Genomic DNA, 25189 nt, shown 5'->3' on the forward strand with positions numbered 1-25189 from the left:
GTGGATACTGCTGCAACAGAAGGTTTCACCCTGCAAAAGATATACATTTTAAGAAGTCATTCAGTCTGGTTGTGAGTCACAGCAGTGGTGGTTACAGGAAAACTATCTACTGTTTTGAGAATCTTTATCATTGTAGTTTTGCTACTGCAGGAGTCACCCTAACATATTTTAAAATCTTTAACTGTGATGACAATATGACATTGTCTTTCCTATGTTCACATTTGCAGTTGTAACACGTGGATACTGTAGGAATGATCCACAGATATTTAGTGGGCATTCAAGCATTCAAAAATGTAATTGAACATAAACAGGGAGTGAGGTTTTGCAGAATGGCTCAATATCAATGTTCTGTTTGGAGGTTTACTGTACCATGGTTGTATAACACAAAATACCATAGACCCGAAATAAAAAAGTGGCCCTAAATAAAGTTGTTCTTTATACTACGAGTGTTGCTGGAATCTTGACACTTTCATATAGCAGCTTGTCACAGGACTTGGTGGATCAAACATCTGATTTAATCCAGATTTTACATTCATCAGGTGGCCAGAGAAGAGAGAATTCCCTCACTGTCCTTTTACTTGCAATAAACTTTGTTAAAGATACAACATTGTATCCTTCTCTTGCCTTTGGACATTTTCTCCTACGCACCTGCCAACAAGAAACTAAAGGTGCTCATGAGACTTTACAGTTAAGATTTGAATTCATCAGGTGGCCAGAAACACATCTTCAATGCCATGCTCATGATGTTCTGGATAGATATGTACATAAGTAGGCAGTTGTCAGATAAGTCATATCAATTTGCTAAGCCAATCGTTCATTAACACTGTTGTTTCAGAAAAAATGTACAGTACTACCATCATATTTGTGCAATTTTAGTATCCAAAATAACTGTGCGCTAGGAAGTACTGTTAACACTCCTGGAACTTATATCTGCGATGTGTAATTTTCATACCAACGTAGGGAAAAGAGGTTTCATGTTTGCTGCTCTCTTATTGTAACATGCTTTAGTCACACACCAACATCTCATCACTTTCTTTTAAAACCACTCTTCATTATTTTAAGGTGAGAAAATCTTTGTTGTATTTATTTTACATGGTCGGATATGATTGTTTTTTATTCTTCCAACTTATTATCAGAGTTATCTATTTTATTTATCTATTTATCTAATTTAATTTGTAATATATTTATTTTGTATCAGTTTGTTAAATATTGTTTAGTAATGGTACACTGCTGGTTTTTTGTTTGTTTGTTTGGCAATTTTAAATGATTCCTGCAATCTCATCAATGTTCCTTGATTGATTATCCTCTCTATATTTGAACTATTTTATTATAAGTCTGAATTATACTTTTATAATTTCTATGTTGCTGCTACCTTGGTCATGCTTATGAAAGATTTCAAATGTAAATGAGACACTTTTCTGGTTAAATGAAGTTTGTATTACATATATAATTTTCCCTCCAGCAGTCATTTGCAGCATTGATACACATTATAAGCTATAGAAAACACATTAGACGTTACTTTTTTTCAAACAAGCAGCTTGTGTATATACTCAGAGTTTATTGTGGCAAAGTGTGATCAATCACACAGTGATTCACTTTGTGAATGAAGTCCCAGAGTACACTGACACCACACAGACTGACAGCACATTCCTATGACTCATATTTTCTGTTTTGTGGCAGTGGAGATGGAAGTATTTTGCCAACAATTGTTAGTAGCAGTATGTTTTTAAGCTGCCAGTATTTTCCATACATCAGCACGTGTTGGTCAACATTAACTTTGTTGTATCTGTTGGCCTTATTCTAGGCTATATTTCCATTCCTGTTTCCTCTAAATGTGGCTCTAAATTTTAGTTGTTCAGTTGTTTTCAGTCTCAACTTTGTAAACAGAGAAATCTGAAATTTAATAGTTATTTTGTGTGACTGATCATGTCAGACAAATAAAATCTCCCTGACTTTGCTTGACTCCAGTTCTCATGTGCAGGTTGGCCGTCTTATAAACAGTCAGTGAAGGATCAGTCAGAGTCAGTGAAAGATGGCAACTTGATAATATTACCTGATAATACACACACACTCACACTTTAACCCCTTTCGATTAGGTGCTAGGTGTCATTAGGTGGCAGACTTGTCTATGAGCTGTGAGCAGATAAATCAAAGAGGGATTTTTTTTTCTCTGTAGATTGTTTGTTTTTAGAGGTCTGATGACATGTTTCACAAGGAAAAAAAGATTAGAGAAAAGACAGAAAAAACATGTTGCAGATATATTTTACTCCTTTCACATTAAGTCATCGTGTGACCCCTTGTAAGGGCCTTAACCCCAGGTTGGGAGCATCGTTCTTAGTGTTTTCAGTACATTATATTAAGCAATTTGAATGGCTTTTGTGCATGATGAAATGTGCCGTATGAATAATTTGCTATATGATTTGTCTTGCTTTTTAAAATCTGAACTGGGTTTATGGATGTTGATCCTTCAATTTACCATCACCAGTAGCTCTGAATCTCTCTCATTACAGTTCCTACAGTTTCCATCTGACTTGGATGGTATTATACTTGAACATTAGCGATATTAGGGATTGATGACACATCAGTAAATATGAATGCAAGTTCACAGATGCATTTCTTTCAAATAAATGCACATCACACAGAAATTCTTTATTTGTCATTTATTTATTTGTTTTATCTTTTTTTGTCTGTACTAGATTATTGCAATCTGGTTAATTCACATTTAAAAAGCAGTCATTGACCAGACGCACTGAAATCGATGATATTCATTTTTACAATAACCATTATAGGCCCCATAGAGACTGGAAAACCCAATCCAAAAAAGAAACATCTGTATGGTTTTCTGCACTTTATTTTGTTTGATGTCTTTTTTCATAGTAATTACAAAAAGGAAAAAATATATATAACAATAATCATAAAAAGGAGAGTTGGGGGGAAAAAACTCAGGAATATTACGACTGGCAAACAAACAATCACAACACAGCACAAGTACCTACTGACGGCGAGAAATGAAAGGTACAAAAATGAAAAAAAGGAAAATAAGCGCATATGGCAGAAAGAAAAATCAAAGAAATTGGTACCTATGAAGTTGAATACAATAAGCAACTGAGGGGACGAGAAAGTGAAGCTTTTTCCTACAATCTATTAAAAAAATCCAAAACAAAGGGTGTTTTCTTGCTTTTTTTCTTTTTATTTGTTAAAAAAAAAAATAAAATGCATGACCTGGGGAACGATGGGTGGGAGGACAGGAAAGGAGAAGGGGAGGAGGAAGAAGCTGGTGGGGGGGGGGGGTTTGGCAGGGACAATAAAAAATACTGCACGTACAATACCGTTTTTCACTCCTCTCTTTCCTTCATCTAGCTCTTACCGTTTCTCTCACCCACTTTTTCCTTTCTTTATTTAATAGCATATCCCATTAATATTCCTTTCCCCCGCTGCTCCTAATAGCCGCGCCCAGTGGCGCGATCGTTAGAGTTTTACATGTGAGTAGCAAATGACACTTTGATTGGCTGTGATGTGGAGATGGGGGTCCCCTGCCGGCTCCGGGTCGGGGGCCCCGGCTGAGCCGAGAGATCCTGCCGGGCCTCGGTCTCACTGTGCGTGCTGACTCAGTGTGTGGTTCTGGAGGGAGAGAGGGAGAGGGAGAGATAGAGAGAAAAAGTGAGAACACATGATGAGAGAAATAATGGGCTACGTGAACATACTGCTTTCCACTTGCCCCCCACCCAATAATAGAACAGAGGAGAACAGAAACACAACTGCCTCCCACAGTACAGACAGCAAGGCCTCCTCGCTTTATACATAGTCTGATGAAAGAAGAGAAAGAGAATAGAAAGGAAGAGGAGCAGACAAGACCATTCATAGCCTCAAATGTGGTATTGTTGCTTACACAAAAGATTTTGAGAGAGAAGAAAAAAATATTTTGAAACTGTGTAATTGTACTGATGATATCAGTCATATACAAATATCTGGGAGCAGATTTTAACAGATGCATGGATAACTTACTAGACAATGTTAGACACTGTCAGTGGGGGTTGGTGTGAGAACTACAGATCATGTGAGACACATGTACTGAAATTCTTGCACATTTTGCCAAAATCACAGCTCCATAACTGAAAACCTCATCAACCAATAAAGCAGACCAGGGTTCTGGTCAGAACCAAATCATTACAAATCATATTTGTTCTGTGTTTCTTGTCTGTGGGATCCCAGTGCCTCGATTTGTTTATTCAGATATGTGAAGCCCTGGTGTCTTTTGATATTGTGATTAATATTTTACAGAGACCGTCTCCATACCTCGGAGACGCCTACACTCACTTCTCTCTGAGGGCATCAGTGCGCTACACATCAATACATAATCACAATGCAAAAACACCTTTATTCAAAATTAAAATTCACAACAGCAGTTAGAGCACAAAGGGAGACTGGTGCAGCGATCTCTGGGTAAAAACTAAAGTGCAAGAACCAAGATTCACAGAAGGATTTGTATGCACAAATGAGTACAGGATACTGCACATGCACATTATAACACCTTTAACTTTACTTACTGAAATATAAATACTGTACATGTTAACAGTCCTACAGTATACAGGGACTCTTGTGCACAGAAATGTGCAAAAACATGCACTTGTTCACTCATGATCTCTCTCTCACTCTCTCTCTCTCACACACTCACATACACACACACGCACACATACACACACACACACACACACACACACAGTCCTCCGTGGCTCCTCCATATCAGCTGCTATGGGGAACTGAACTCATGATAATCTGGATTTGCTGGTTTGGAACTTGCATCACATCTAAAGCTGGGGAGATACCGTCTGTGTAGTGTGTGTGTATGTGTGTGTATGTGTGTGTGTGTGTGTGTGTGTGTGTGTGTGTGTGTGTGTGTGTGGAAGATGGGGAGATGATTGGAAAGATTTCTTTGGGAATTTGTGTGTGTATGTATCAGAGAAATTTCCTCTAGGATGCTTTCCTCCTCTCCTCATTTTCCCCAGACTGTAAAGCTTTCTCCCTGTGAAACAATGTTCCCTACATCTCTCTCACTCTCTCTCTCACACACACACACACACAAATTCCCTATGAAATCTTTCCTATCATCACCGCTTCTTCGCACATACACACACTCACAGACACACACAACACACAAAATTCCCAGTGAGATCTTCCCAATCACCCCCACCTCCCCCCCACCACCACCCCCACCCTTTACCACCACTAAAAGCAGCTTTCTCAGATTAATCACTCTCTCTCACAGATAGGCCCCACTACGGAGAGAATAAAAAGGACAAAAAAGAACAGCGGATGGGAGAATGAAAAAAAAAGGAGGAGGGGATAGGGGGATGAACGGAACAGAGAGGCGAGGAGGGGTGGATGGGGACAGAAATGTGAAGGATTATACGTGGTTTGGGGTTGATAAATACTTATTTGTCATTCTATGGCCCTTATCTTGCTGTGCATGTTTCGTTGAGCCCTTTGGTGTGCGAGTGTGTATGTGTGTGTGACAGAGTGTGTGTGTGTGTGTGTGTTTGAGAGTGGCTGTCACTCGGCTTTAGAGGCCAAGCTAGCCCGTCCAGGGGAAAGCAAAGGGTATTAATGCCCTACACACACACTGGAGAGGCCTCTGCACACACATAAATGCAGGACTGTAGAAGGCTGTCAGAGAAACGGGTGAGCAAATAAGTAAAATAACGAACGGGACAGTGAAAAATAAGTGTCTGTTCCCGTATGTGTGTGTGTGTGTGTTTCTGTGGAAGCCTCTCCAGTGAGGAAGCAGATCTCATTGGGAGCCACTGACCCCATTATGATAGAAAACCCTCCTCTCTCTTTCCCTGCCTGTCTACTGCCTCTCGCTTTATCGCTTTCTCTGGTCCCACACCAAGCTTCCTCTCACCACCAGAAGAGGTCAGGCTCATTCCTCTTTATGTGACAGAGAGGAGAAGAGAGGAGCGGAGAGGACTGTCCACTGTATCTGTCTTGCTCCCTATAACACTGCACTCATGTCTGGTTTATGTCATTACACACTTGCTTCACATATATGACCTCTAACATCAAGGTCACATATGAGGGATTAGAAATGGAGAATGGAGAGAAAAGGACAAAAAAAAGTAAAAATGACCCAGTAGTAGAAGGATTGCAAAAAGGAAAAAGGGAGGTAGGGAGGAGGAAAAGGAGGAGAGAGAGAAAGCGGGTGTGTGTTTTCCCTCAGGTTCTTCGGGTCTTACTGCTGGCGTATTGATTTGTAGACGGAGCGAGGAATGGAAGGAAAGGACAGTGAAAGAAAAGGGAGGGATGGAGGGAGGCTGCGGTCACTCCCATGAGGCGGCGCTGCAGTGGACTGCTGGAAATAGCCCAGAGGAGAGGAGAGGAGAGAGGGAGAGGAAGAGAAGGGAGAGAGGGGTAGAGATGAGAGAGCGAGAGAGGAATGTTATGGACAGGTGGATGACAGCCTGCGATGCTACACACATCACATGACAAACACACACACACACACACAGACACACACAGACACTGACACCTCCTGGTTACTTCTCTTCATTTACATTGTTGTTGGGAGCTTGGTATTGATTATGCAGCATTGCGATCGATCAGAAGTGTGAGTGTGTGTGTGTCACAGTGTGACATCTGCTCTACAGCAGAGTAATTGATATATTCTACAAAAAAAAAAAATGGGTGACAGAAGGAGGAGAAGAGAGTGAAGGGGAGGAGAATTCAAAAGAAAAAAGAGCAAGAAGAAAGCAGACTGTTTTTATATTAAGTGTTTACGCTGGCTCTAGGTCTGTGATTAGTGCCATAAATTCTCAAACAAAGCTGCTGTTAATGAAACTCCACACCTGCAGATGTTTCACAATAAAAGCCTTCCAGCGAAAATGATGTCCCATGAACTGCTGGAAGTGTTTTAATGTGAAACAGATGCAGCATGTGCACAAGAATTTGCAATAACAGCAAACTAACATGGAGATGGAAGCAGGAAGGATATTATTAAAATATGATAAAATGCAGTTTACAGAAAAGAGGGGATATTGGGGGGGTGGGGTGGAGGGGAGATTTCTACTGTTCTTTTCATGGCAGGGGGATGTGTGCGCTCTAGTGAGAACAGCCCATCTTCCAGGCCAGGCCAGTCAATACAGAGGCCTGTCATTGTTTTTCCTAAACTGCTTAGAGAGAGCGAGGCTAAAGCCTGCAGAGCCCTGAGCCCAGGGGAAATATGGCCCTGTCGCATTACCCACGCACAACACTGCCAGACACACACACACACACACACTCACACACACACACGGGAATGCATTCACAGACTTGCACTTGCAGCTAAGAGCACATGTATGCACAGACATATGATGCCAAGAAAAAAACTGAAAAGAGTAGAATACACAATAGTTCAGACGCACACATATATGTGCGCACACACACACAGTCTCATGGGGAAAGAAAGAAGGGGACAACGGAGGAAAGAGGAGAAATAGAGATAAAGAGACAATCTAATCTGCCTTGTCCTGCTCCGCTCTGCTGTCTACTGCATTACATGCAAAATGCATTTGTGTGCATTTGCGTTGTAGTGATGATGCTGGTTCTTGTGTTTTAGAGCACTGCCTTCACTCTTCATATGCATGTATGTGTGTGTACATGCATGCACATGATCAGTGTTACGCCCGGTCAGCTTCACCTGTATAGCAGAAACATATAAGTGTCTGTTTCCATGAAGCATCTGGCCTGAACTGAGGTGGAGGGAAAAAGACCATAAATCCATCTTGAAACATCAGATTAGAGTAATATGATATGACTTTGCCCCTGACACACACGTAGTTCTTAGCATTTGGCAATGACTTTGTAAGCCAAGTCAGTTGAATGACAAAATAACTTTCTCAGTTACCTAGACACACAAACACGTTGCTGTTCTGTAATGATGTCACAACTACACCTTGAAATGTAGATGCCAAGTCTCTAATAGAAACAGGAAGAGGAAGCACTGCTGTTGGAACAATGCTCTGTGTGTGTGTGCACGTGTGTTACCTACATGTATCAGCAAGTGTTTGTCAGTATGTGAATTTGTGTCAAGTGTATGTGTATGTGGGGGTAATTGGAGGCAGTCCAAACGTGTGTGTTTGTGTGTGTGTGTGAGCATGTGCCCCATCTCTACTGCTGCTTTTAACACCAAATGAAAAATCACCTTAGTCGCCTTGTGGTCTTCTTTGGGTTCAGTGTATTTATAGCTCAGAGTTGACACTCTTCCAACAGAGTGAGCGTGTCAATGTCTGTGTGTGTGTTTCTATGTCTGTGTGTGTGTGTGTGTGTGTGTGTGTCTGGGACTAGCAGATGGGCTGTCTTAGCCCTCTTCCTCTGCTCCCTGGCTTGTCTTTAGCCCCACCCGTCCAGGACAGGATGCTGCCTCGGGAGCAGATCGAAAATAAACGCAACCCCTGCCCTTAACATCCCGCCGACACGTATTCCCTGCTCCCCTCCCTCTCCTCCGTTTCTTGCATGTGGCTTTGTCCCCATCTCTCTCTTGTCTCTCTCCCTTGATACGTTATTTTCAAGTTATCAATCTGAAACTTCCTTTAGCCCCATATCTTTTCAGCCAAGTCACGACGACCCCTACTTTACTTTTCTCCTCCGTCACCCCACCCAGGGCGACCCTCTCTGGCTATGTCCTGTTTGGAGTGCTCCCTCCCTTTCTTTCTCCTACAGGGACTTCCCCTCTCCTGTTGCTCCTGGCCCAAACAGTCAGGTTTGGACCAGTAAACACAACCCGAAATATACTCACAGCATGAAGGGCGCACACACAAACACGCCGTCAAAGGCAAACACACATGGATCTACACCAGATTCGCAGCAAAGGTGAGGGCTCCCTGCTGGAAGCTGTTACACAAAATAGGAAGTGACCTCACCTCCAGCACAAATAACCGATTATTCCTGAGCACCACATGACACATTTGAGTCACAATATAGAGAAAAATGTGGGGTATGTGCAAAAAAATGAATAAACTCTCCCACTCTCTCTTTCTCTCTTTCTCTCTCTCGCACACACACACACACACACACACATATTCTCAGCTCAGAGGAATGTGGCCCTTGTAGACTGTAGTGCTGAGTGCCAGATGAGGACTGGAGCCTGCAGACATGGGTGACAAGACACACACGCATCCACAAGCATGCAGAAATATACAGGCAGGACACTGAATATATGACATGTGTGTAAAAAAGCAGGAACACACACACACACACATACACATTGTCCTAGGTCACTTTTGGGGACATCACATAAACTTACATTCATTTCCTGGAGACTTACCCTAATCCGAACTATAACCACTACTTGCCTAACCTTAACTAATGACCCAAAAATCAGCATTTTACCAATTTGGGAACACGGCTTTTGTCCCCAATTGGACAAGTCGTGGACACACACACACACACACACATACACACACAATGCAAAATGGCAGGCATAAATGAAAAATGCATTTAGAGGTTGCAGACGTATAAATAAATGCACAGACATGATCCATCCAACACACACATGCTGAGCTCACAATTCAGCAGAGCGTGCAGGCTTTCTGTGTCACTGTCGTATTACTGCACACGTCCAATCCCCATCAGTCCCCGGGGGGACCCGATTTTTTTGATTACCATGCACCCTAAACTGGCAGAACGGCAGAAAGAGAGAGCGTGGAGGGGAGAGATGGATGGGTGGAGCGGGAGAGAAGAATGGATCGGGATAGGGAGGGATAGATGGGCGCAGGGTTATGGTTGGAAAAGGGTTGAGACGAACCACAATGTTGGACTAAGTGTAAACATGAGGGGAAATGAATGGATGGGTGGATGCATGGCAGGATAGAAGAGCTATAAAGACAAGAGAGTAGAGAGGAGTAGAGAGAGGAAGAGTGAGAGATTCAGTACATTTGTGTGCATGCCTGAAGAATGTTCAGGCATATAGTAATCAGTTTCTAGGTAATGCAAGTTCATACTGTAGCAAATAATACCTATTGCCCATCATAATTATTTAAATGTAACAAAAAAGCCCCAAAAACAAGATGATGTAATTGTACAACACTCAGGAAATGTTACAATATGATAATTAGTACACTGACAAACAATTTAACTACGTTTTTTGACACATTCTCATCACCTTATCCAAATGACATGCATCAACAAGAAACAGTGAGAAAGAAGCAGAGCCCCAGAGCAAGAATTCATTTCACCAGTTGACTGATGAAGTGAAAAAGTGTGAAAAACTGGAAGGGATACACTGTATAAATATGTGTGTTGTTGTTAGTCAACACACATATGTCAACACAATGCAGCGTGTTTGTGAGTGCCGTGCTCATGTCTGTATGAGTATTTTGGCAGGGCTGATAGAACACTACGCCATGCAGAGTCTGTCCTGTTCAGTGACACATTGCCTCTGTTCACCTGTCACACACACACACACACACGCACAAAATGACAGGAACATGGTCCAAGCTGTTAGAAACCCTCCAGGTGCTGGCTCACATAGTGTAATGCCTTTGTATCTGTCCCCACCTCTGTTTATCTCTTTCTCCCCGTTTATCTCCCTCTGTCTGTCTTTGTCTCTCTGCATCCGTCTATTTGTTTCTCTTCTTTGCGTCAAAGCAACAAGCAACTTCTTTTGACTCTTTTTTTTTTTTTAACCTTCGTCTCCCCCTCGCTGAGACCCACTGTGTAATTCTTTTTAGTGTTTTCTTGTGGTAAGTTCCTCAAAGGATAAATGCAAACACACAAAAGTGTACACATACACACACACACATAAATACAATATTTCCAAATGATTAACTGGTCCCATGTCGAGATTTTATTTCTTGTATTTCTATCCAATAGAACACAGTATGCTTTTCATTCACAATGTGGAACAATGAATAGTGCAAAAATCCCAACAGTGTTAACAGCCATGGATACAATTTGTATGCAATTTTTCCTTAGGTGGTCAAAGGAATAATAAAGTGTCTGCCAACAATAAGGGCAGTTAGATGAAATTACAGTATTACCTTTTACATTTTCTTTACAGACATTTTACTAACTTGTTTGTACTGCTTTGCCTCTAGTTTTTTTATTTTAACTTTGCTTCAGGTTTGTTGTATTACTTCTGGTAACACTTGTAATAGTAGTAATTGTGGGACCTGTAGTAAAATCAGCCGCAGTACCGGTCGTGGTAGACGCATCAGGTCTGGCTTGCAGTCTCTCTCTCGCTCTCTTTTGTTTTGAATCTCTTTTTGTTCCCGTCTCTCTCTTTCTTTCCCCTGCTGCAAATACCTTCAAGTCCACAAGAGTGTGTGTCTGTGTGTGTGTGTGTGTGTGTGTGTGTGTGTGTGTGTATCCCAGGTCCCCATTCTAATAACACAGTGTCTCCCAGTGAGCAGTGGGGCAGCTGAGTACGCTCCCCTGGAACGCAAAAGGGATCTTCGGATCAAATTCACACATACTCACACACACACACACACACAGAGCCGAGGGATACATGGATCAGAGAGTACACACTATGACTTGACACACCGACGGCAACAGCCAGACACTGGCGAACGCACAAAAAAACACACACACACACAAACACAGATAAAACCTATTGCCAGTTCAGCCACATCCACACCTTTCCATAATTCAGTGAGAGGGAGACAGTGAGGCTCTTCAATTCAGACAGACAACATTATTCACAGACAGACTACTAAACGCGGTTCGTTTCACACACACAACTCCGCCATGAACCCGAGCGCAGTCTGTCAAGCAATTCTCTACTTTGCATTAACTAAACGTAAATAAAGCTTTTACTCATTACGTTTCCTTTTAGGGCATAGCTGTTTATTTCATGTTCCGGGTAACTGCTGAGGAGGGTTGGTCTATGGTACCCCAGGCTCTATACAACCTGATAATGTGTTACTGATATCACAGCTCTGACAATGGGAAGTATGGTCAAACTGTGTTGAAATGTTAAGTCAAATTGCTCGTTAGACCTTGCTGTAAGGAGCTTTACACTACACTAATTACGTGTAGTGTAACTCTTAAAATTACGTTTTTGTACATTATGTGTGTCTATCTTTTCTCCCTCCTCTTCAGTCTGACTGTTTCTCAATTTCCATTTTCCCTCCAGCTAATCTTCTATCAGTCTATCCCCTCATCTTGTCATCTACCCATCCGACATTGCGCATGTATGCTACATGTTCTTTTAATTGTGTCTACAAGGGAACAGATCCCTCGCTCAGCTTTGCGGCTATGTGTGCGTGCACAACTCTCAAATATTGAACACCGCTGGGACACAGAAAAGAAAAAGGAGGAAGATCCGGTGAAGGGAATCAACACACAAACAAATGAAAGGATCCCTCGCATCCATCCATTTATTCATCTGACCAGCAATCCACCCATCTAGCGGTGTTTAAATATTTACTAGTGCTAAAGGAAATGGTGTAGCGCAACAGACGCAGAGGTAAGAAAAAAAAAGGGATGATTGGGGAGGAGTGCAAGAGTGATGATGGAGAGAGGGATAGAAGGAAGCGTTCAGGGCAGAAGCTGCAGTACAGCACCCCCTGGAGGCTTAAAAAGAATGTGAAGATCAAGAAGTCTGTCAGGGAAAGGTAACATGGGAGAGTCAGAGCTGATACAGGAGTGGATGACTATTTCAAACTAAAAGAAGAGGAGAATGCAGTCTAAAAAAACATTCAACTACTACTGTAACTTATTAAAAATGATAGATGTTTGGACCCTGGTTAGATGGTTTATGTTTACCTATTGTATTACAATGTATGGAAGTATGGAAAAAAACAAAGGAAGGAAGAAAGAAACTAAAACACTAAAACAGAGAGAATGAGACAGTCGTGTGTGAAGTCTGGGAGCAAAAACAGAGAGATATCCAGAAGGACCTCACTGATCAGGGCCACAGCATTTCTTATTTAAACACACCCCATACACACACACACACAGACACACACCAAAACATCTCTTATTTACCAGCTTACGTCTGCACTATTTATGGGACACTGGGGAGAGGCACAGAAGAGAGGAAGAGAGGAGAGGGGCTAAAATATGCATAGGGGCTGGTTCTTCTGGGACAGACTGGGGGAGTCAGAGAGAGAGAGGGAGGGAGACGGAGCAAGAGGGAGGAGAGGGACAGGAAGAGAGAAAGTGAAAATTGTGGTATGTATGTGTCAGAGACGGGGAGAGAGGTGAAAGCAAATGAGAGAGAGCGGTAGAGAGAAAGGGAGGGACTTTGTATGCAGAGAGACAGACAGAGTTGGAAAAAGGGAATGAAGGAGTGCAGAAGGAAACAGTCTGGAGGGAGAGAGGATGATGCAGCGACGTGTCCATGCTGCAATGACCCTTGGGTGTGTGTGTATGTGTGTGTGTGTGTGTGTGTGTGAGGGAGAGAGAGAGAGAGCACTGGACATCATACAACCCCTCTGAGGGGTTGAAAGAGGCCAAAGCCTTTTCTAGCTAGCCAACCAGCCTTCTTCATCCATCCGCACCTCATTAAAACACACACACAAATTACCCCATTCCGTTTTCTCTGGCAGATGTATGCACACTCACACGCACACAAACACACACACACACACACTCACACGATAACAGCTAGTAGTGACATTAACCTCCATGGTTGTAGCTCTCCATCTCCCCCAGTCAGCCTTTCTGTCTAGCCCACTTAGAGAGCCCTCCCATGGGGCGATGGAGCTGTGGCAGGTCGGGCTCAGGCTGCAAGTTCACACACACACACTCACACACACTCACACATACATTTGGGCCAGGACCAAAGAGTAACACAATGGATACAGACACGGCACAGTAGCCAAAGAGGAAAAACTATAAGGAACTGAGGGAGAAAAAAAAATTGAACTGAACTTAACTTACCGGGACACGTTCAGTCATAAAATCTTGTTTGAATATTTACTCTCATTACCTTGTAACACATATAATAACGACACATACAGTACAGTATGTGTAGGCAAACAGGTTGTCTTCCTTTCACTCCGCTGTAAAAGGCTGTTCTTTTTCAACCAAACGTCACAGTAATGATTTATCCAACTGATTACTTTAACTCAATAATTCATCAGTCTATTAAGATTGTGTGACCTGGCCAGAGGACAGGAGAGGAGTCATCTGGGATGGAGTGTATATGGAAGAGGAGTTGAGGTGTTTGTGTGTGGTATACAGTGTGTGTGTGTGTGTGTGTGTGTGTGTGTGTGTGTGTGTGTGTGTGTGTGTGTAGGTGAGTACGAGTATGTGAGGTGTGAGTTGTGCTCGTGTGTGGACATTAACCGACAGGGTCCAGCAGTCAACCTGCTGTTACATGGACTGGCCAGCCATATGCCCACCACCTCCGGCCCTACATCACTGCCACTTTGTGTGTGTGTGTGTGTTTGTGTGTGTGTGTGTGTTTGTGTATGGTGGCTGGAGTATGTCCTCTTAGAACCAAATAATAATTGCTACTATTTGTTTTATAGTATTCTCTCTTTTTTTGGACTTTCTTTGCGTAAATCTCTGTGACCAACAGCCTGAAAATCAACCACTCATCAAATGATGTACCAGTGAAATATAGCATTTATTATAGAGTAAACACCTAGTGCCGTTATTTACATGCAGAACTGCTCAACAACTGATCAGGCATCAATACCACTGGCTGCAATATATACAATATTTGTCTGAGAGGGACCTTGTATAGTTTAAACCTGCAGTCATAACCAGAGAAGAAAACTAAATAGAAAGATGCAGAAGAGAAATAGAAAGTCAAGGAGAACAAGAAGATTTGTTCCATATTTATTTTCAGTTGAATTTATACCCTGTTGTTTTCAATAGTGCTTGAACAAAAAGTTGCCCAGCAGAAGGTGCCTTTAAGAGATAGTAATGTAATGTAGTGATGAAGATAGGATTTTCTGTGTCCTATTCTTGTGATTAAGAGTGGACACACTGTATTCACTTGTTGTGTCCAACATGGTACACACAGGTTCATCACTAAAACATCACACCGAGCAGAGCAGAGTGTGTTCTGCTTATCAACTATGATGACGACTGTGGTGTTTTTGCAGACTCCACTTAAAGATCGTCTGCAATGTTCCTTTTTTCATGTTGTTCTGTTTTTTAGTCATCAATTATTAATATTTCTGTCTTGTGTTGTGGAATTGTAATACACACAACCCCCTTACGTTTATCATGGTTGGAGATGCTCTCAGTGCTCTGCTAATGAGACATGTTGATGAGTTCATCATGGTTCATTGTGTTGCACCTGTCCTGGTTGACAGTGTCAATAAATTCTCTACAGAACAGAGCAACATGTACTGGAAACATAACATTACACACCCTGTTTTTATTTTTATCAAAATTAATCATAAGCCCAGAAATATCGTTCCTCATTTGCTGGCGGAGGATTCAAATAAACTGCACAACTTTCCACGACTACATCATCTTTATTATATTGTACTGACTACACCTTTAACAGGGCTGATGTTTGACCTGCAGATTTTGCAAGTCAGTACTTTGGTGCAAAATTGGTGCCTGAGATAAGGAGGAGAAAAGATGGAAAAGGACAGGAGGGTTTACATTATCACAGGCCAGGCCACAGCTGGCCCAGGACCTACTCTTGGGTGACTTATATCCTCTCTCTCATACACTCACACGCACAAACACACACACACATGAATGTGCCTGGACCCTAATGACATGAAGCTTGCCAGAACCCTGCTCAGACCTCATGAGGAGAGATGGAAAGAGAAGGACAGAGGAATGGAAAGAGGATGGAGAGAGAATGCAGAGATGAACAGTAAATAGAGGGATTCAATTAAAAAGATGTGTGTGGGAGGAAGAAGGTAAGGTCATGTTTAGGGATGAAGAGAAGCCTAGAAAGAAGAGAGGAAGGGATGTAAAGAGTTTGAGATTAGAGGAGAAGAGGAATGGTACGGAAAGAAGGTGAATGGCTAGTCAGGGGGTTGCCAGATAACTATGTTAGTCCAGTTTGGGTTTAGACTATTAATTGACCAGAACAACACAGACAGATAAAAGAGTCAGGGCAAGGTTAAAAGAGAGGTAAAAGTAAGGTGACCTACCTGTAGTTCAGTCTGAAAGAAGAACTTCTGCGGACACTGGGAACAGTCGTAGATCTTGTCTTCTTGGCCGTGGACGGCAAAAATGTGCTGCTGGAGCTTGTTGGCCTGCACAAACACTGAAAGAGGGACAAACACAGTACAAGTTACACAGTGTTTAACTGATAAAGTAAATCATCCAGTGATTACTAGGGCTGAAGGCTTCAAAGATAATGCCACAGCCAGAAACTCATCTCAGGTTGAATTTCTCAGGTACTGGGCAGTTACAGTAAACACTATATAACTAAGACTATACTATCTACTATATAGACAATAATAGATGGCAACTAAGCTGTACAAATAAACATGCAATGAAAATGAAGGGCTTGCAGGAAAGGGGGGAGTATATGTGATAGAAAGAGAAGAGAGAAAGGAGCAAGAGAAAGAGAGAGAAAACAGGAAGACCTATCCTCAGCAGACCTTGTGATATTTATCAATAAATTATCTCTCCTTTTTTTAACTGCCGCTCCAGTGTTGTCTCATACACTTTTTTTCTTTCTTTCTCTCCCCTTTGTTTCAGTAAACTTTTAGTTTTCACTGTGAGTGTGTATGTGTTGAATTATTAAGTCTCCCCATAGGAGTGGTGCCCATCTTACTAATTCATAAACCACCAAGGAATAGAGTTAAAGTTTAAAGCGTTGCTGTGTACCTGGGGGGGGGGAGGCACACAACACATGACAAACTCAACAACTGAGGGAGGGAAAGAGTGATGGAGTGACAGAGAGAGAGAGAGAGAGAGAGCATATGGGGATAGAGGATCAGAGATGGGAGGAAGAGAGTTAAGGTGCAGACTCCTGGTAACATAGGTGATGAATGAAACTCTGAACACGACAGGCCTAATTTGGTCATCCAGCATTTTGTTTTGGCCCCCCCAGTGGATCCCAAAGGTATAAGGCACTTTGTATCTAGCCTGTTTGGTGGTATTATTTCATAAAATTCTGTATATGAGCGTTGTCAGCGCTCCTTCACCAGTGGAACCCTGCTGGTATATTGCTCCCATGGTTAGAGATGCTAAAACAATGAATACTCCTAATATGATTTTGCTAAACCAAAAAATTTTACAGCCATTACAGCACATTTACTCAATGTATCATCTTGCAGGTAACCCAGAGAGAGCCATTTCTGAGCCACAACAGGTACTTCAAGTGATACCAGGAATAAATGAAAACCTTGCCTCCAGAAGCAAAATTAACCTCTTCCTGCATTTTCACCAAAATGAGCACATCATTTGTGATGAAGTGGAACCAGTTTGGTGCTTAGATAATGTGTTCTTTAGAAACACAAAATGCTCTTTCAGCTTTATATTCATCAACAGACTCCGGAGCAATTACACCTCTACAGTGTTCCTTCAGAAAGAATGTTTATAGTCGTTTATATCTCTTTGGTGATAGACGATAAATCTGTAAAATGGGCGAACAAAATGTGAATCCATTGTTTTGTGTCCATTTTAAATACAAAGCAGACAGGACGTAAGCGAGGAGGAGCTGTCTGTGCTCCTGTCCTTGAAGGTGAATGTGTGCGTGTGCGCCTGTCTCTCACCTGTGAAGCAGACGGGACACTTGAAGGTACCTCCCATGCCTTCGAAGCTGTGCTCTATCAGGTGGCAAAGCAGCTTGGCAGGTGAATCAAACATCTGGTTACACAGCTTGCACTCGTGATTGATGCCCTCCTCTGCAAATAGGAGACAGAAACACGCGTGTAGGCTGGATTAAGCAACACGAAAAACAGGAACATAATGGCATCATTTTAGAATATTAATACAACACTCACAACAGATGACTTATGCATGTAGAGCGCACAGAAACTGTCAGACGGTAGCATATACTATAGTTACGTATGAAAAATAATAGAAACATGCAGGAGAAGAGTAGACACATAAGCAGGAATGCACTTGTAAACCATTTGGCAATGACAGAAATATCAACAGGAGTGACTCATATTCACTAAGATTCACCAGAGGGCAGTGGTTCCCAAACTTTTTCTCTCGTGCGATGGCAAAAAATTAATTTATTATCCCCAATTAATTCCTAAATGAATCAGGTTGTAGACTTTTTACACAGCAGATATGTTGACTTTTCATAGCAGAAAAAGCACAGGTGGAGCTAATAACATTAACGATGGCTGAAACAGTTCAGCAATTGTTGCAAATCAGTGCAGCAATTAGTGATGTAATGAGTTACACCTGTGTTTGAGTCAAAATCTCTGCTGTGAAAAACACTCTATTCAACTTAAGTTTCAATCAACATTTTTCCCCCGGTCATAACATTTTATCGTTGGTGAACACATTTTTTTCAAAATAATGTGTGATAATTACAATTACATGAGAATGTGGTGCAAGTACGCATGTATATTCCTTTAGGCTGAATGGCCAACAGGACAGATTGAGTTCTAGGATCAGGACACTGTTGACACAGGTACAAAACCATTTTGAAATAAACTAGATTGCACTGAAAACAAGTGAACATTTTCATTGCATTTGAAAAATGATTTTTAGGCTCACTCACAAATCAATGGAGTTGTTAAGAGAGACATTATGATAAAGCTTGTATCATACACTCCCTTCTCTTTCATTTTTCCTTCTCTTGTACACTCCCCCCCAACACTCACACACACCAGCCCCAGTGCCATGTCTGCCCCAACTGGTAATTGCCTGTCTTCCCCACCGGGGCTGTGGATGATCTGCCCTTCCTATAGCCATCCTTTCTTCCCTCCCTATGTCCTCGTTATCCACCCTCCCCCACTGGAGTCCCTCATCCATTCCTCACTTTGCCCATTCCTCCCTCCGTCTCTCCTTATCGTCCCTCTTGGTCCATCACTAGCTGATTAATTTGTGTGGGCGCCAATTCAAACCCCTCACCCCTTGTTGCTTCTCTTCACATATACTATACTTCCCTCCTCTTTTTTCCATCTGTATTCCCTCTTTTACTACCAATTGTATCTGTCCAGAGTGTCAACTCTCAATACTTGTGCTTGAGCAAACTTTGTTACACTTTATAGAAAACGTGAACATAATCCAATTCTTTTATTCAGATAAATTGACATGATTTCGCAGTACTGGAGAAGTTTCTCCAGGGCCCTTCACTGCTCATTTTGTGATTTTACACTTCATACTTTGTTATTGCATAGTAAGTCACACTTATGTATATGCAGTGCTTCAATGTAAATAAATAAAAGTGATAAGCTATCCCTGCCATAAAAGATATGAACGTTATGAACAACGAGAGGCTTAGAGAGCTGAAATCACATTCAAATTTAATCAAGTGTATATGTCTTCATCACAAACACACAAGAGACTGTACATCACCAGCTTCCATCATTCCTCGTTCTGTGTCTATTTTAAGGATGTGTGAGTGACATCACAGCACCCACGGTGAAAGGCCAGATGAAAGGTGGGCATCATAAACATACACACACAAACACACACTCGCACCCCTTGACGATCAGGTCTCCCGCCTGTTGTCCTTATCACCATTGTACCATACAGGACCAATGCCACAGTCGCCCACACACACGGCAACAAACACACACACACACACACACACACACACACACACACACACACACACCGCATGGGGCTGCACACACCCATGCACACCATAGGATTGTACAGCCCGGAGACATCAGATGGTGTCTTCTGCGGGCCAATCTGTGACCCCTTGTGGAGTCGTGCACACACACACAATACACACATTGACTCAAAGATACACGCAGACAATTCATGGAGAACACAATCTGTGTCTTTCTCCTTTTTTGTCACTTATCTCATGTCCTGTACGTGTACGTGTACACACACACACACACACATTCAAACAGTCTGCAAAACTTCAGCTGCAGAGCTGCAGGGGATCGTGGGGTTAATAACGTCTTCAATCATACATCCATGACACCCATACTGACTAATACACACACACACACACACACACACACACACACACACACACACACACAAGATTCCTATCTCTCCTTGCCTCAAAGGCCGACACAAGGGTGCCCTAATCCCGTCTCAATAGCTGTGGGGGAGTGTGTGCGTGTGTGTGGTGGGTGCCACATGGGCTTATATGGATGAGATGGTGTGCTCTATGGTCCCCGTCCCCAAACATCCCCTGTACGCACACGCGCACACACACACACACACATACACACACACAAACCTCAAAGGCTGCTAGGTTGTGTGGGGCGCCAGTGTGTCCGAGACATACTGAGACAGATAGAGGTTCATTATCATTTACTAGGAGATTGAAACAGCAGGAGAGAGTCACATGGAGAGAGACACAGAGAGAGAGAGAAAGAGACAGACAGAGAGAGAGAGAGAGAGAGAGAGAGAGAGAGAGAGAGGGATGGAGGAGTGTACAGCACTATCATTTCAATCAATTGTCGTGTTTCATATTTTCATTATCATGTTAGTTTTCTTTGTCTTAATAAAAAAAAAACGCTTGAAAATGTAGTGTTTCATCTGAACAGAAGCAAAAGGAAGAACTGAGAGAAACATAGATGTAGAGATACAAAAGGCACAGATAGAGGCAGAGGGTGAATAAGTCAGTAATGCCTATGCTTCAGTGATCTGTGTGTGTGCATGTATGTACATGTGTGTGTACTGGCATTGTCTGTAGAAGGCACCTTAAAGCTCTTGCCCTCAGCAGGGGTAACTCTCTCTTCAGAAGTTGGCTCCCGCACTCTCCCACACCGCCAGGATCAGAGACAGTAGTAACACGTCTGCTACCTTCACATGCACACAATGATGTGCCTATTACCCATAGTCTGTGATGTGAGAAAGTCACACACTCACTAGTCTGATATATACTGTATGTGACAAAATTACTTCAAGTTGCAATTACAAAAATCAATATCACCAACTGCACACATGCCATTTAATCACATATATAAAAAATGGGTTTAGAAATTAGAGCAACTCTAACTATGTACACAGTTTCCCTAACTTAATCAGGGTATGCAGTTATTTACTCTTATTTGAATCTTAATCACATGAATGGAAGATATTTTAAGTCATTTTTTATACATCTACATCAAAAACAAATGAGGATCCTCTATTGTTGTCAGTCATAAAGCATTTGGAGGAAATGCCAGAAACCAGTTATAACTACTGATTATTAATCTGTCAATTTTTTATGAATAAATGAATCATTTGTCTATAAAATGTCAGAAAATAGTGAAAGCTGTCCATCAGTTTTCTAGAGCCCAAGGTGACATCTTCAAATTGTTTATTTTGAACAAGCACCAGTCCATAACTCTAATAAATAAAAGCTAATTTGGGAAACTACAACCAGCAAACACTTGCTTTACAAATGACTTGAATGATTGATTAATTAGTGATTATTAATGATTGATCAGTCTTCCGTTGATTGTTTCAGTACTAATCCTGACATTTCATCAGCACAAGCCAGAACGCGCTTCTTCTGTGTGTCGTTGCATTTCATGTCTTTTTTCAGTATGTGGGAGAATGTGTGTGGGGCGCTGCACGCAGATGACGTCAATGAAGACATCAGCCTTACAAAAGAAACTTTAGAAGCTAATTAATGGTCAATCAATTGTAGGCTGAGTGGAAAAAAAGTGGCTACAGATGAAATGAGACAAAACTAGAGTGAGTGAGAAAGAGAAAGACAGAGAGAGAGAGAGAGAGAATTGAAGGGAAAACAGTGAGGTGCAGAGAGATAATTGGGCTGTCCGGAACAAGGGCATGGAGAGAGGCCTCCAATGCCTCTGTGTGTGTGTGTGTGTGTGTGTGTGTGTGTGTGTGTCCCATGAAAGAGTTCTCTTTTCTGACAAATACATTGTTTTGATCAGTGTGTGTGGGGACCGCAGTCTCTGTATGCTGACCCCCTCTGAGACCGGGTCCGTGTGTGAGCGTGTGTGTGTGTGTATGTGACCCATAGTGAGATGACAGAGTCGTAGAGCATCCTGCCGTTACGCTTTGTCTCACAGAGTGCATTTGATCCACCAGCGCACACACACACACACACACACACACACACACACACACACAAACAACCCCGGGAGGCCTATGCTGGGACAGAGAACACAGGGGAGAGAGGGATGAGAGGAGAGAGAGAGAGAGAGAAAGAGAGAGAGAGAGAGAGGAGGGGTGAAGGTTAGGACTCTGAGTTTGTTACCACACAACAGAAAATGAACTTTTTCTGTTTTTTAATGCATATCAAAGCAAGATCGGGGATTATTTGGTGCCTTTTTGAAGGATTGTTTCAAACTGTAAACCTCTAATTTGGCTAAGATGGCTACTTTCTATAAAAAAAAATGTGCATCAAGTATTGCTCTCGCTCTTTTTTCACACTGGTAATTGTTTAAAATGTGACAATTAAACTAGTAATATAATACAATACCTTTCCATATGATGGAAAAAACATTACACAATGAGTGCTTTAAGCTTACCAGTCTTAGTCAAAGACATGTTCCAGCTGTGCTGACATTCCTATTACTCATAGCTGTCTGTGTTTGACTGTGGTAACCAGGACACTATTTAAGACATTTCTCTTGATCACTCCACAGGGAATATAACACCTGACCATGACATTTCTGCATAGACTTCATGTACCCAAAGAAAGCACTCAATTTCACACATACACACACACAGGTAATTGGTGGGTGGCTGCTGCACATTGGTAGAATTACTGATGAAGTTTAACCTCAGAGATAGAAAAATGGATGGAGAAAACAGAGGACAGAATGCAATGCAATGTGTGTGGCTGGACAGAAGGCAGGAAGGAGGGAACATAAAAGCACAGGTAGAAAAACATCCACATTGCAGTCAGACTCATCATTACAATTCCACTATCAATACAGGGACCCACACACACACACACACACACACACACACACACACACACATCCTCATTGCTCATGCTCTCCCTCAGACTCATTCTCTCTCGTTACCCTCCTCTCTCTCTGTCTTTCTCTCTGCTAATTGACCAGAGGAGAGGGACCAGGTGGTATCATCCCCGCCACACCAACACACACACACACACACACACACACACACACACACACACACACACACACACACACACACTAAACACATTCACACTGGCCTCATCACAGACCCCTGAAACATGCAGCAGAACATAAATGAGCTCCTTGGTTTGTGTTGGGGACGGATCCCTAAGGTGCTTGCCTTCCCCTATTACACACCCCACACACATACACAACAAAACACCCACACACACACACACACCTCTTAACCCTTTCTTGGTCTTGGCTGGGAAACTCCTTAGGGTGCCTGGCCCCCACTAGCTCCAAAATCCCCACCCTCTCTTCCTCTGGCTGTCTCTGTATTGGCTGCTGGAGGTCCCTGGGGTGTCAACCCCCCATTACTGCCCTCCCCTGCTCCTGTCAACCCCCTCCATCCCCAAACTATGAGGTTGTGTGTGCGCGTGTGACAGAGCAGTAGAAAGTGTGTGTGTGTGTGTGTGTTGGCTCCCTTGTGGCATAGAGGCCGTAAACCAAGCCAGGCGATTGATGGTGAGGACAGAGAAGGGAGAGGTAGCAAAAGAAAGAGATGGACAGAGAGAGAGAGAGAGAGAGAGAGAGAGAGGGAGAGAGAGAGAGAGAGAGAGAGAGAGAGAGAGGAAGGAGTGAGGGATGATGGGATGGACGGAGGGAGAGCAATAGAGGCGTTGGGAGAAAGAAAGAGTGCAGCAAAGAGGAGAGCAGTGGACGGAAGGAGGAGGAGTATGCACCTCTCTGGGGGGCTCGCTCAAGGTGTGTTTCCATGGCAACCAGGGGTGGGGGGGGGGCTGATGCGGGGGGTGTGAGCTTGACCCATTGGTAGTGTGGGGGCTGGAGAATACACACACACACACACACGCACATACACACACACTCATACACACACACACAACCTGCTGCAGTGCTGGAGGGGTCCCAAGAGTGCCCCCACCTTTACTCACCCTCTCCCTCACACACACACACACACACACACACACACTAAACACACACACACAGAAAGAATGCTGCAGTGCTGAGGTCCCGTGAGTATCCAACACCCACACACATTCTCCCTCCCTTCTCTCATCTTCCATTTTGCCTCTCTGATTCTATCACTCTCTCTGTGAGGTAATTGTTAATATTTTCATCATTTGTTTACTCCTTATCTCACTGTGTGGATTTTTACATTTAGATGAATGAAGACGAGAGATAGAGTCATACCCCTTTAATACAGGGGACACTCATAAGCTCTTCTGAACTAACTGCTTTTGATCCATTCATACGAGTCGGCTGTCACAGGTTAATTTGCGGTCACCAGGCTCCAGTCGCATCTGTAATTCCATTCACGTCAATGCTAAACTACAAAATCACACAGGGTTGCTATAAAGTTTCACTTTCACTCTCTGCAGGCTCTTACTTTGTCTGGCACTACTGTAATCGTCATTTATAGAAATGTTGTCTGAACATTGACAACAACTTGTCATCCATATAGAGATGTCTTTTCATCAAAACAAGTCCAGCCAATGTTCAGCCTTGGTTGTGAGGATTCTGTGACTATATCAGTCTGAAAAGAGTGGAAGAGAGGTGATGATAGAGGGCAAAGTTCACAACTTGTAGTCAACCTAATGATTTCAAATACATGGAAGGTGACTGCAAGCAGCTAAGGACTGACTTATTGACTTACTGACTTATTGATGTGTAGCATTTTGCCATCAATAAATCTTCATTTTATTTTATGTAATTACAACAATCATAAGATTAGGAACCAACAGCGACGGCTTTACAGCTGAAAACTAAAGGGAGGCACTGTTCTCTGTGTGAACACAGCTGCAGCTTTTGGCTTCTCAGGTGGCAGATGATGGGTAAATTAAAGTCCAGTGGAATAATGACTTTATCTACATTAATCCTTCAACCCTATCAAGAGGGTTAACTAAAGGAAGAAATATGGTTTACAGGAAAAGGGGCCTTCACTTGAAAAAGACTAACAAAATCTTTTGACATGAAACTCAAGAAGAAAAATGACAGTACTGACCGTGCTCCTCCCTCCTTCTACTCCTTTACTACATTCCTCATTTGCACATCTGATATTATCTTGTAATAAATATTTCCAGTGAAAACTCACACTCATACACACACACAGACAGACACAC

The 25189-nt window shown here is 42.5% G+C and overlaps 1 protein-coding gene across 2 annotated transcripts in view; it reads right to left on the reverse strand.

The window, feature by feature from the left end:
• Positions 1-2645: 2645 nt before the first annotated feature.
• Positions 2646-25189, reverse strand: part of znf423 (zinc finger protein 423) — a 156307-nt gene continuing 133763 nt past the window's right edge. For both annotated transcript variants that reach the window (XM_067588754.1, XM_067588753.1), the window contains exons 19-21: positions 17625-17756; positions 16050-16165; positions 2646-3621 (exon numbers count right to left, since the gene is read on the reverse strand). In XM_067588754.1, the coding sequence (XP_067444855.1) occupies positions 3592-3621; positions 16050-16165; positions 17625-17756 (278 nt within the window). In that variant the 3' untranslated portion in view covers positions 2646-3591. The remainder of the gene's footprint in view (positions 3622-16049; positions 16166-17624; positions 17757-25189) is intronic.

The sequence above is a fragment of the Thunnus thynnus genome, chromosome 5, assembly GCF_963924715.1.
Source record: "Thunnus thynnus chromosome 5, fThuThy2.1, whole genome shotgun sequence".
NCBI classification, from domain to species: Eukaryota; Metazoa; Chordata; class Actinopteri; order Scombriformes; family Scombridae; genus Thunnus; species Thunnus thynnus.